General features: G+C 37.4%; 1 protein-coding gene across 2 annotated transcripts; it reads right to left on the bottom strand.

The window, feature by feature from the left end:
* Window positions 1-742: 742 nt before the first annotated feature.
* On the bottom strand, window positions 743-9,240 carry f11r.1 (F11 receptor, tandem duplicate 1). Of its 2 annotated transcripts, XM_029448216.1 has the most exons (11): window positions 9,098-9,240; window positions 8,886-8,985; window positions 6,178-6,237; window positions 5,295-5,411; window positions 3,986-4,126; window positions 3,589-3,791; window positions 3,388-3,490; window positions 3,006-3,113; window positions 2,297-2,309; window positions 2,081-2,159; window positions 743-1,947 (listed from the first exon to the last, which is right to left on the bottom strand). In XM_029448216.1, the coding sequence occupies exons 2-11, from the start codon at window positions 8,935-8,937 to the stop codon at window positions 1,912-1,914; spliced, it is 912 nt and encodes a 303-aa protein (XP_029304076.1). In that variant the 5' UTR covers window positions 8,938-8,985; window positions 9,098-9,240; the 3' UTR covers window positions 743-1,911. The 2 variants fall into 2 exon arrangements, with proteins under 2 accessions (XP_029304076.1, XP_029304075.1); XM_029448215.1 differs by lacking the exon at window positions 9,098-9,240 and having other exon boundaries at window positions 8,886-9,091.
* Between the last annotated feature and the right edge of the window lie 5,328 nt (window positions 9,241-14,568).

Raw genomic sequence — 14,568 nt, forward strand, 5'->3', positions numbered from 1 at the left:
AAAACATCTCTATATATAATTTTAATATTTAAAAAAAAAAAAAATTTGTTTTTATCTAATCACGTTCCCCATTTACTCGTATATTTAAGTATTAATTTAAACAATGTTGAAATGTGTCTGTGGAACTTGCCCATAACAGGTGACTTTGTTATGTATCGAATAAGTTTCCTGTGAACTGGGCACCTTTAAAGAAAAGAAGCCCAATTATATTGTAATAAAAATGCTACATTTAAGGGAATGCATTTTATTTTGAAACGTGTGTGGTGACATCATGAACTGGCACAGCCTGCCATTAATTCCTTGCCTCATTTCTGATAACGTTAATTGGATCATATAAGGAAACTGATTGTATTATGGAAATTAATGGGAAGATTGTTATCTTGCTTCAACTGAACACAGTTAAATGAAAAGCATTGCTTAATAATATTGTAATAAAAACGTTTGATTGTGCAGTGCAATGCGGGATGATGAGGCTGTTCACTGGAGTGGTCAAGTTGCAGTGGTCAGTAATATACCGTTGGTTTCTTTTTCTTGGATCCTTTGTCACAAGATGTTTCATTAAGTACATTGAGCTTTCAGTCTTCGACTGCAATTCTCTAATTTGCACACAGTGACCTTGTCAGTGTAATCATTTTTCTGACACAAAAAGAAAAACAGAAGTAGCAAAGATACAATTTATACTGTAGCTTAACTGCGTTTAGGCAACGCTGAATATTTCCTTGGTGACACTTGACAGACGCAATTCAGCAACAACATTTTATTAAATACATAAGTCAAAGTAACAATCATTAGCTCTAATGCTTTTACAAAAGGAAAGGTCAAGCAATGTAGAAAACGTAGTGTTTCCCAATGTAAATATTGTACCCGATAGATTATATCTCATGATATATTGATGTCTGACATTAACGAGCCACTCAAACACATGACCTGAGAATTTGTGGATGTCAAGGGTAACAAATTAATATCCCTTTAGTGCACAGAGGTAGACATAATTAATATTACGACCATCATGTCACAACAGTTTGGGTAATTAATAATTATGATAAGGCTACACAAGATGCCTTACAAAACAGGCTGGTAATCATTTAAAAAAACCTGTTAAACATATTATTACCTCACACTTAACAGGACAATGTCACAGCATATGTCTGATGTTTCAACAGGAAGTGTACTGAACAGTAAAAACCAATCAGTTAAGCAAATGTAGTTCAAAACGTATGACTCAGACAACAATAACAGAGAAATATGAAGCATAATAATAAATTTTATTTAGAGGGCCCTTTCAGGACACCCAAGGTCGCCATACAGTGCATTTAAAAGTTAAAACAGCCATGTTCAACTAGATATTAAAATGTGCATCTAAATTGTTAGTCATACAAGCAGAAGCAGTAGAGTTTCAAGTTAATATCAGGAAGCTCAGAGATAGCCCATTTTAAAATTGTTTTAAATTACAAATGTAAAAACCGTTTAGTTATTTACAAGAAACACAAACTTTAATAGAAAATAATATTGTACATTACAACAATGGTTTGTTAAAAAAATGGAGAGAAAAAAAACACCACACGCACACAGTATTAAGAGACACCGAAAATCAGGAGGCACACGGTAATACACAGTCCTAGATGGGAAGATGTCTGAGGACAACATGGGTCACTAGTAGCCACAGCTCATTTTATTAAAATAGCCTATCAACTTATGAGACTGAAAGAGGCCTCATAACCTGCCTGTAGTAAATGATGTCCGATAACCTGGATGCATCTGAGACACTAAAGTAGACTCAAGGTCAACTTAAACAATCACACTGGTCTACAAAAACTGCAATTTAGGAGATAAACAGAAAGACGTCACTAAAATCTTCAGGAAAATCTCATGCTGAGACATTTAAAACCGATCTCCTGTCGTTACTGAAGACTATACCACGAATGACGACTTCTGTTTGAATTCACCCTGAAAACAAACATACCAAACATCAGAACAAGGACTGTTTTTTCCTGCAGCTCACACTGAAACTATAAACTGTTCTTAACTAAACAAACATACTTGACTTAGAATTAGAATAAAAAACAATGCTCATACTTACATCTTCATCATCACCACCACCAGTACTACTACCACCATACGTAGATGTGGGCTGGTAGACCACGCTGGGCTTTGGTTTGCTGCAGGCAGAATTAAAAGAACATGTTGAGCTTGTCTCAGAGAGATAGGGCTGCGTAAATTAAAGTCAGTCTGGAGCAGCAAACCAGTGATCTGCTAAAAATCCACTAGAAAGTTTTAAGAAAAAAAATCCTCTTACCTTTCAGTCTTTTCTGTAAAGAGAAGAAATGAAACATCGTCATTGGGATGAAGTGCTTGGTACTTATTACAAATATGCAGCAGACATGCAAAGTCTTCCCTTTGCTGTTGTAACTGAGGTAGTATCGTGTCTCAGTCAGAACATGAGAAGTATTACTAAATGTGTGTTGCCCATCCAGTATTATGTTTCTATTATACTCTGTGGATCTTGACAAATCTTGGCTAAACTACCACTTCTAAAAATGCACAGCTTTTTCATTTTATTCAGATATAGTGTACATATTTTAATAGTATTTTTTCATATTTGTATTGATTTTTGTACTTGCTTTTACTTTCGTTTTCACTTACTATGTGTATGTTATGCACCTATACACCAAAGCAAATTCCTTGTACGTGAAAAAACCTACTTAATATATAAATAAAATGGATTTTGATTATGTATATTTTTTGTAGCTGGGCTAATTACTGTATGAAGTTTGTGATTTGACTCATTTTTGGACGTACAGTTTGTAGCAAGTATTATAAATATGTTGATGCTTTTTCAATACACTTTGTGCCGACCATGGATGGGAGTTCAGAACCTTCTTTAACTTGTTAAAGGGGAACATTTATTAAAGATGTGCAACATTTCTGGTAATGTCCACACTGAAAGTCAGAATATAGAAGATGACAGTGAATACTATGATTTGTATTTAATGTTGCTAACTCACTGGGCAGGTATCCTTTCTTGTGGGCATACCAAATGCCAAGTACCAGCAGGAGCACCAGCAGCAGAGCCACTATTACCCCAGCAACAATTCCTCCAGTGTTTACGTCACCTTGAAGAAAATATACATTTGTGAGGTTCATTAGCTGAATTAAAGTCAAATATCGTAGTGTGGTAAAAACTATTGTAGCATCCAAATGATCAAAGGACAATTGAAAATGTTGTTTCTTAATGATATGCATTGCAATTTCTATTGGTTCCTTAGATGCAGCCAAACCTGTTCACTATCCTATAAGTGTTGGCATGCAGCACCGGCTGAAACTGGTTTAAAGATATAAGCTCATGCATGTTTTGTTTTTTTTATTAAAAAGAGAAATAGCACTTACGGACTTCCATTGTCAGCATTTTACTACGCTGTGGAAGACCAGCATCGTTGCTAGCCTCACAGTGGTATTGACCAGAGTCCATCTTGGTTGCAGAGGGAAACTCCTGAAAAGACAGACAGGGTATATATTTTTTATTTTAAAGGCCATGGGGACCACAACTGTCACAGTAAAGATGGTGCAAAGTAATAGGTTGTAGCTGACCAGGTTGCCATTGACCATATTTAGCTTGTAGGTGGCATTTTTGAAGGCAGCAATCTTGCTAGGTTCAGCTGGCAGAGGGACGCCATCTTTGTACCACTTGTATGTGGGCGGAGGTGAGCCGTCGTTGTCATGGCAGGTCAACAGGGCCACCTTGCCCGTCGTCACAGAGGTGGGGACCCTACACAAGGGCGGAGATGGAGGCACTGCAGGAAATAACATTCAGTTTTCAGCTGGTCATCATATGTACAGCAATACACGGCCTGAATTACGGTAATAAAAATAATTAAGCTTCAGACAAAGAAGTTTACCACAATATTAGTTATCTTATGGTAAAGATGAGTCTGGGTGGATTAAAAATAGACATGTTTGCAGAATGTAATTATAAAATGATCCTTACCCAAAACAGTCAGCTTCACTTGGACTTGTCCAAACTGGCTGTTGCCAGACACCTCACAGTTGAACACGCCATTATCATTACGGGTCACTTTGGAGATTCTCAGATTACTAGCGTACATGGTCACTCGGCCGGCGTACGTCTCTGTGGACGAATGGCAGCATTACAGAACAGACTTATTGACATTTATAATGTGTTGCTGCAATCATATTTTGCAGGATCACTTGTGGCTGCAAATGTGTTACTTAAATGTTTCCGCAATTGCACAATGCTGAGGTTGCGTTAACCAAATACTTTTCTGTCGTTGAAAAATCTTAAAGCCGTCCGTCATTACAACACTGAGGGCGTTATCTGCTTTGTGTGGGTTGACAGAAAAGTGACCACATGGTCGGTGTCTCTTCATATTTTCTCTCCATGCCCTTATAAATGCATTTGTAAGCTTGTTCTGTACATAAATTAGGCTATTCAAAAACACAACGAGTGTCGCCATCTTGTCTCTGTAATTGTCCACGGTCAAAAAGTCAAAATTTATGGAACAAAGACGGATGTAATCATTTCCAAAATTCACAACATGTTTTTAATCGAACAAAATATTCTGCTTCAATCCATATTTTTCAGCATTTAGACTTTCAAAAATATAATTTTCACTGCGGGCACTTGAAGGCCTATAAACAGACATTAGAAGGTTCTTTCAAAAACCTCAATAGGAGCTTTGAATGTAAAAAGAAATAACATTTGACACGGCCATTTCCTATTCACAGAGCCAGTGCTGTGGATAAACAACGGGTTACTTTTCAGCGTGCACACAGAACTGACAGCTGTGAGGAAATATTGGCTGAATTTCACAAAAAGTGATTTGGATTAGAATCACAGACTCCACCTTTAAATAGGCCTATGTCTTATTATCATAAAAAAAATAAAAAATAAAAAATCGCAGATAATGATAGATTATGACGGAATTTATATGATCCTGCCCGTCAAAATAACTGACAGGAGAAAGGCTAATGCAACCAATGGCACAATGCTTTAGGAATTATCATGTTATATAGTACTGCCAAAAAAAAAATATTATGGATTTCTTTTTTTAAAGAATACCTTTTTGGGAGGTTTTTTCCAAGATGGTTTGAGACGTATTGGTGCGTTTATAAAACAAAACAAATATATCAAAATAGAAACTGTGTTGGCCCAGGTAGGAACTTTCCACCAAATATCATTGAAATCTTTTAAACGTAGTTTATGATGTACTATTCTAAATAACAGAGAGACAAACAAAACACTGACACTGACACAGATAAAGACTGAATCTACTTACTTGTTGGTTTTCCATCAAAGACCACATATGTTGTTGAGCCTTTTGGGTCCATATATTTCCACTCTACTCTGGCATTTGAACCAAAGTCAGCTGAATATGTGCATGTGAGGTCAGTCCCTGGAATAACATAGTTCACAATAACAATTATGGAATAAGAAATACAAATGGTATTATTGAAAATAAATGCAATTCTGAAATTATTTAAATTGAGCAGATTTGAAACCAAACATGGAAAATGATCACAGGTAATTAGTTACAAGAGATCTTTCCTCGTGTTAGAAACCGAAAGAGATGCAAGAAGCCGGTGGGGAAAATACAGCACCAGATACAACACCACTAAACAGCATAACCAGCTATCCCAAACTGGAGTATCCAGTTCACTAGGAATCAAAACACTGTAATTTACATACCTTAAAATGACAATTTATTTACAGAGATGTTCTAAAAGTATGCACTGTCTACCTCAAGTGTTTCACAGGTTACAAACATGGTTTGCAAGTTACAAAGTAACAACGGAACCTATGCATGTGCCGTAGCTACACTGTAGCTGATGTGCTCCACCTCAAATATGTAGCTATACGTTAAGGCTATAGCTTCAGACAACAGTTGAGATTTTGATTTTGAAAACATACGGCCTGTTGGGAAAAAGGCTTGGTTATATTCTCTTTTTTAAGGAACACGAACGCCATGTCCAATGCAAAACCTTCCTCTCTATCACGGAGGGAATCAAAGCAGGATTACTGCGGTGTGAAAAAGTCTCCTACGAAGCAACGAGCTTCCCATCTTTACCCGTTAGAACAGAGTGAATGAAGACTACTTTTAGGATACACAATTAAGCCATAAAATGGCTCCACTAAAATTATTTTAGATTTTCAGGACTCACCTTCATTCTCTTTCACCCGCACATTGCTGTTGCTGGTGGAGACTGAAAAGCCACTTACACCTGGACACACAGAGATTCAAATAAAACATATTAGACTTTGACGTTAAATAACATGCTGTCTGTCACACATATAAAACATCCCTAAAACTTACAGTAGACAAACATAATGTGCATACAGGAAATATTTTACACATGTTGGTTGCATGACTGATTCAGCCATTGTTTAGTTTGCATAGGATGTAATATTGTCCCTAAAAACTTGCGAACGTTCATCACCACAATTTTCTCACTTCCTTTAAGAACAGCTATTGCACATACACTCAGTGGGCCCTGCAGTTCAATCCAATGCAACTGATCTGCCATTGAGTTTAATATGATGCCCATCATTCAGCCGAATAGTGAATTATTATGAAAGGAATGCAATTACAATTTTCAAGCACTGTATTCAAAATCCAAGGACTTTTTAAAGCCGTGAGAACACTTGCATTAAAATGCAAGTGTTTCAAAGGATTTCCAGCAAACCCTGTGTATGAGTATTTAACAAGAGGGAAACCAGCGGAAATCAGGAGTTTAAGTGGAATTGAAGGCTTGTAATAGGAACAGCAGGAACCCTGTATCTTTTTATATTCCACATATGAAGTTACGGCTGACAGAGGGAAGATAAGCGCACTCTGTGTCGTAGTATACAAACAAGATGAACAGTGTAACATTATGTCAAAGATTCAGACCGTCAGAGCATGCTCACAAGCAATCAGGGTGTGGACAAACAAAGAAGGGACTCATTCCTGTCCTCTGAGCCAGATAACTTCTGGTGAAACTGGCTCTTTTCTTCAGGCACAGCGGTGCAGCTACTGCAGAGACACGAGCGACTAAAATATGAATGCCTGTCGGTCTCATAATATATGCATCTCTTGCATCAAACTGCCATTACTTTAAGTGTTGGTAGTTACACTGTTTAACTACTACCTTGTTGTCTGAAAAGCTTCAACTACAAGTAACAGCAGCAGGAGCCAGTTAATCATTAACTGTGTGCATAGTCATTTATTGTAAGAATCACCACATTTACTACAAGATGAAAATATACTAGCCAGACTTAAACTCAAATTTACAAATGACATTTTTGTTGTAGCAGCTTAAATGAAATTTGGACTTCCTCAACACCAGATGTTTCTCACAGGCAGTCTCTGCTGAGATAAAGCTGCACACTCAGTTTTGGTTTGGAGATAAGAGACCCGTGTAAAGTGAAACCAGAGCACTCCGTGACTTCTTTGTTTGCATACTTTGCGAGTTTCAGGGTTGGACAATTTTCTGCTCAGTGCAACAACTTTGAAGGTTTGTTTTGGGTCGATTTCATACAGCAACTGTGCTGCAGGCGCATTACAGTAAAGACTACAGGTAACCAGCCGGGAAAGAAGTTGGAAAGAATATTACTTTTTCAAAACACCAGGCCCCTCAACTAGTCTACAAGCAAAGTCTATGATGCAAGTCACTTATGCAAATGTTTCATGTGTGTTGTGTGCACAGAGCAAGTGAACACATTATACTGTATATTTCATGATGTTCATGAAAAAACTCACAATGTTGCTCAGGATTGTACATTTAACACTGCAAGTTTATAGTTATGAGATAATTTTGTCAGTAGTACAATATGCCGTAATTAAGAACCAGGACTTGCTTTGAAGGCTACTCACTGGCAGGGGATGACAATTCAGGTCACCTGCCACTATGGCACATACATTTTCCTTTTATTAAGATTATTTTTTTTGGCAATTCCTAAATTTGTAGTCAGGGATTAAGGTTACATGTTATACTCAGTGTCTGGCTTCTACATAGATGTCAGAAGTGGCAGACAAAGGAATTGAGTGGCCTGTAGAAATGTTCAGACCCTGCTCACTGAAAGTAATGGTCCATCCACTAAAAGATAAAAATCCAAATACCTTGATCATATGATGAGTGGCAGTTGGTTTGTGAACATAAGTATCTCAAAATTGCGGATAGTTTAAGTTTAATTTAAGACACAAATATGTATAGAGCTACTGCATTGACAAGTGAGTGTAAAACTAAAAATATGAGTACACACACAGTTTGGTATGATTGCTTTCTTAATAAGATGCAGTGAAATCAACCTTCAGTCTGCTCACTATTGATCTGATTGTGGCCTCAGTGAACCTCATTCTGGTTAAACATGTTTAACAATATTCCTATCTATGTGTAAAGTCCAGTACAGGAGCAGAGATGTGGAACAACGTGGTGTATTTGTAGAGCATTCTTCCTACATTAGTGGTAAATTAACAATGACAATTGTTACACAACAAGAGGAATTAATACATCTGATCGCTTTGGTTTTTACAGCTGCTCCAACGCTCAGGGCGCAGTAGGCTACATGTTCTGCTTTATTGCTGTCATTTATTTTAAAGAAACATTATTTGGAAAGTTGGAAATATCCTGCAACTCGTAGACTACAAAAGAGAATCCTAGTTTTGGCTCACTTAAGTAAATTTCTTCTGAGCGCAGCACAGGTCAACATTTAGTTTCCAGGACCAGGCCCGAGGTTCATTTGGGGATGATTAGCAACGACTTAGGGACAAATAGCCACTACTATTATTGTTATTGTTGAGTTAAACTGTGCCACAAGAAATACTAAGCGTGACTTTCCTCACACGTAAACATATAATACAATAAAAAAAACTATAGCCAAAATCACTCACCTGTCGCTGCGACAAAGAACAAAGCCACCGAAAACAACCCGCTGATAATCATGTCGACTAGTTTTGTCCTTTTCTGCTACACGACGGCGTCCCTTCTTCACTATAGTCCCGGGAAAAGGAACAGAAAGTGAATAAAAAAACAGGCGCTTATATTTCCCAACACTTTAGTTCCAGTATCGACGTTTCTACCCTCAATTACCGTCTGCTCTCACCTGAGGAGTTCGCACAGGTGATAACAAGCTAGGTGACTTCCGGTAATAGGATCCTCTCAGGTGCCTGGACGACGACAGAGTGGAAAACTGGTTTGACTAGAACAAAGCTGTTACAAAGCACATTTACATGGAGAAAAAACAGTGGTAAGTTGGTCGTTTATTAGCTAGGTAGGCAATATTTACACATACACGGGACAGGTTGGATTCAGGTCTTTGAACCCTGTCCCACTGGACATATAGATATATATATATATATATATATATATATATATATATATATATAGATATATAGAATAATATATAAAGAATTATAATATAATAGATATAGAGATAGATAAGATATATAGATATATATATAATAATATATACACACACAGTATATATATAACACACATAAAAAAAAAGAATAAAAAGTATATATATATATATATAATATAATATATATATATAGACACCATATATATATATATATAATAAGAAACACACAGTTATATATAGATATATATACACACAGTAATATATATATAATATAGATAAAGATATATATATATATATATATATATATATATATATATACACACAGTATATATATATATATATATATATATATACACACAGTATATATATATATATATATATATACACACAGTATATATATATATATATATATATATATATACACACAGTATATATATTGTGATGTCATGAGAGGCAGGGTCATAGATAGGAGATACATTCCCTACCGGTGGATGCAGCACGGATTACAAGTTGCTGCCCAGCTGTACCATATCAGCTGATTGCCCTAGTACAGCAGCTAAAAGGGGGGGAAGGAGACAGTGGAGAGAGTAGAGACAACGCCTGAGGTGAAGAGAATAGAGAATAGAGAATAGAGAATAGAGAATAGAGAATAGAGAATAGAGAATAGAGAATAGAGAATAGAGAATACCTGTTTTGTTTTGTTTGTCTGTAGTAGACTCTACTAAGCCACTAGGGTAAACTGTTTTCAGGATATTGTAAGAACACAAACACATTATTTCAGCCTGTGTATGCATGTAAATAGTACATGCTGTTAATCCCTTATCCTTACCTGCTCAGACCCAATACTCTGCTTTGCATATTCTGAAATTCTGGTATTTCCTCATGACTGTAATTCTGTCTTCTTTTGGACACTTTAAAGTGCAATCCAATTTGACCCAGTGCTACCCTCTGCAGGACACCAACAGCACCTTTAGAATAACGCACATACTAACTGTGGACATGCATGCTAGGCATCATACATAAACATATTTCATTGGTTGGTTAGTTTCATTTAATGAGCGTTGTTCTTCTTTGATGCTGCTAAGTTTCATTTCAGTTTATTGTCATTATACAGTACATAGTACAGCAGTGCTCTTCAGTACAATTAAATGATTGTGCTTTGGCTACACACCACCTACTCAACTATATACATAAGTAAAAATCCTTTACATTATCAGAGAATATTCAGTGTATAAATAGAACCATGTGGATCTGACTAAACGTAAAGCTTTCAGAAACATACTACTGTATATTTATGACAACAAACCTCGGCTGAACATGGATCATGTGTCTCAGGCACAAGTGAAAGGCAAAATAAAAACTGAATTTGTGTTTTGGTTTTCTTTGTCACAACAATCGAGGGACTGTATACATCGTCACCTCAGAGTAGAATAGAATAGAAACTTTATTACTCATGCATCCATTAGTAGTCAGTCAAAAACAGTTTTCAAGTTTTTGTTTCTCTGCTTGTCATCAGATGAAACCCTGCCAAAGCTATCTTTGTTGCCCTACCCTGTTCTTATTGACTGATACAACACAATCTTCCACTAGTTGGCTTGTGTGGCACAAGGTCGCCTCTGACTGCCCTCATCATTTGGCAGCCAAGAAGAAGACACAGGGGACGGATTTCAGTCAGGCAAAATAGATTGCTTACCTTAAAGAGTGGGGATACTCAGCAAAAATGTCACATTGCGGAGCACAACGCTGCATCACTTTTGAGCTGAGAACATTTTAATTGTTCGCTGGTTGAGCCATTTCATCTCTCTTTTAAATCCCTCTTATTCGCTCAGTCCTCATAAATTGCTCTTTCTTATTGTTAAGACCGAAGGCTAAAGCTCAATATCTTTCATTACATTTAATACAATTGTAATTATTGAATGTAGATATGAAATATTACAGAATATAGACTTTCAGTTTAATTCTAAGTCACATTCATGCTTTTTACACATCACCCTGTTAGACATGTCCGTCAGAAATGGATCCAACAGATTTCTACTGCACATTTCAATAACTGTTTATATGTGAGAGTACTGTAGAGTATAATGCATTAGTATGTGTGCTTAGTATTGAGTGCATGATGCAGAGTTAGCAGGCATTGTACTTTGTGCATACACTCAACTTCAGAAGAGTCTAACAGCAGTCACCAGATGAGTATGGGTGCAGTGTTAACGTATGCAGCAGTTTGGCGCCTTGTTCACAGCCAGTGAATTTCCAGCAGCATGGGAAGTGTCATCAAGGTCAGCAGTAGGCCACTGCAGCTTTGTAATAGGACACTCCACGCTGAGCATGGGAGGAGGAGTTCTGCAATAAGAAAAATAATGCAGGTTTGTTTGGCAGCCACTCAAATGTTTTCTTTTTGTAAAGTAACAGTTGTGGTAAACAAGGACCATGAGCAGCTTACTTTTATCAACCACTGAGGTTTTGAACGCTGTGGCTTCTGAGTCTGGAAGTTTGATGTTGCACGTGAAGTTGGACTTGCCGTTGGGCAGGTTTTTAAACAGCAGGCGACAGATGTTGCCCGGGAAGATGCGGACTCTAGCTTTCTTCTTGAAGGGGGCATGCTGCTCCTCGTCCGGGTCGGTGGTGTCAAACAGTCGGTGCCCGTTTGTATACTTGCAATATGGTTCTGGTGACTCAGCGGGAACCGCATATTTGCAATCCATCCTGAGGTTGTGCTCATCTATTGAGCAGTAGTTCAACTGAATCACCTTCTGGGTTGACGCAAAGCCTATGTTTAGTATAACAAAGAGAAAAACTCACTCGTATGAGAAAATCATTGATAATGAAAGGAAAGAATATCAGAAAATAGTCCTCTATTAACATCAAGTAAACCAATGATCTTACCAAAAAGTAAAATTGTGGCAAGGAAGAACATTCTCACAACTTTCCTGCAAAAAAAGAAGACATTTAATATGAACAGTCAAACAAACTAACACCAGGCAATTACTATACACCGGAACCAAACGGCTAACCTATTTATTTAGCTGTCACGTCTTTACCTTTATTGAGGTTCGAATCAAATACAGCTGACTATGCTAAAGAGCAGGGTCAGATTTCGGAGACAAGAAAAAGCACACTTCTGCAGAGGTTACTGTAGAAAACTCACTGTACCATAATACTGAGTACAATACAGGCTCACTGTTTTACACTGCGAAGAGATGAACTGCAAACTTCACTGGTGAATTGCCAACATTGACACATTTCTGTGCTCAACCTCTCTCTAGTACAACGCACTAATTATTTGCCTGCTTGTAATTAATATGTTAAGAAAATACATAAACCAGTTCAGCTCTCTCTGTTTGCTTGATGCAAAGCTACTCTCGCCTTCACACAAATATTTGCTTTCGTGCTGACTCCAGTGTTAAACCTAATATTTCATCCGGACCAAAAAGAAAAGCATTGTGCATAGCTCAGTTCAATGTTTTACCATAGCTCAGATCCAGCAAATAGCAGTATATGAATCATTCTCACCTTGTCTGATGCAGTTTGAGCTTTCCTCAGTGCTCTGCAGTGTGATGCCAGGGGTAGATACAGTAGAGGTCGGCTTATAGAAGAAACAGAGGAGAGAGGGAGGGGAGGGGGACAGAGAGGGAGGGGAGTGGGGAGAGAGAAGGGGGGAGACAATGCTGCTCCAGTGGACTTTGGGGACATTTCTTAGTATTGTATAAGGATGTTTCATTGATTTCTACCCTCTGTTTTAACACAGGACAGAGGATCACATGTCAATACCCAAATATTTGGCCTCATATTGAATCATTGAATTCAGGCAGGATGCGAAAGAAAAATGAAATATTGTGATGAGGGTTTGATTAGCTGAGGCACCTCAGCAGCTGTTCCACTTTTCCTCATTCAGTGTGTGAGTACAATACGTGTCAGCACTTTCTCAGCTACTTTTGCCAACATAAATTACAATATATACATATTAAACACAAATTTGCAGGTAATTCATTTCAACTAATGTATTGAAGATCTATACTACATTTACATGGGCATAAAACAAAAGAACACACAGGGTGATATAACATGGGTTTGAGTATTTGGTTTATCATTTATAACTAGATTAATATTATATTGAAGCAGTAAAAGGAACAAAATGAGTCGCCCCCTGCTTGCTATTAGACAGAATCCAGATTGAAGGCACTTCTACATTGGCTTCACTTTTCAGAACCGAAGGTTGCTTGGTCTAGAAATGACGTGGAACTTGAAAATGAATGAATGAATATACTTTTCACACATAAGCCTACTGAAAACAGAGTTTTAACAAGTTTACAGCCATGCAGTTCTTTGAGGCTCTACCTATAAATACTAAAGTCAGCATGCTAATGTTCACAATGACAGGATGCTGATGTAAAGCAGGTAATGTTCACCATCTTAGTTTAGCGTGTTAGCATGCTAACATTCGATAATTAGCACTAAACACAAACTTACAGCTAAAGCGGAATAAAAACATTGGTTTTGAAGGTTTTTTTATACAAACGTATTAGTTACTTATGGGTAACTCTAGAACTATTAATGTACTGTTATCACATACAAACTAAAGCACGATGAAGAGCTACTAAAGACAAACACAAATGATCAAAGGACACCACGTGCCACAACGACACTCTGAGCAGTAGTCATTTATCAATCCAGTGGGTTACTAAGCCTTGCATTTGAGCACTGTATAGTTAAATAACGTGGCAAAATGGTATCTAAATACTATTGATATGTAAAATGATGTAACATCAGCTTGTGTTGCCTAAAAAACATTAAGAACAACCAGAATTCTGGTCAAATCCACTGAGCTAGACCCACTGTGTCCTCTGTATCCTCTCGCTGTATCCACTGTATCCTTTTCACACTGCTCATCCATTTTGTCAAGGTCCTTCCTAAGACAGTTGCTGAACTACTGCCATACTGAAGCAGTCTCCTAGGACAATGACAGAAGTGTTGCAGAGCTCTCTGAAAGGCACAAGCCACAGCAGGCAATAAAGGCAGAGGATATCTTTACCCTGTACTTAATATATCATCACTACTTTTCTTTTTACACAGTTTTGTCTCCTCCCTTTGACTATCAAAGGCAGAGAGAGCAGGTGTAGTGATCCCTGCCAAAAGAATTCATTAGAGATTCTGTAGCTGCTCCTCTGCTGGATGCTGCTGTTGATACACTGCAGATGAAATAGAGAGCAATCACC

Source organism: Cottoperca gobio, chromosome 14, assembly GCF_900634415.1.
Source record: "Cottoperca gobio chromosome 14, fCotGob3.1, whole genome shotgun sequence".
NCBI classification, from domain to species: Eukaryota; Metazoa; Chordata; class Actinopteri; order Perciformes; family Bovichtidae; genus Cottoperca; species Cottoperca gobio.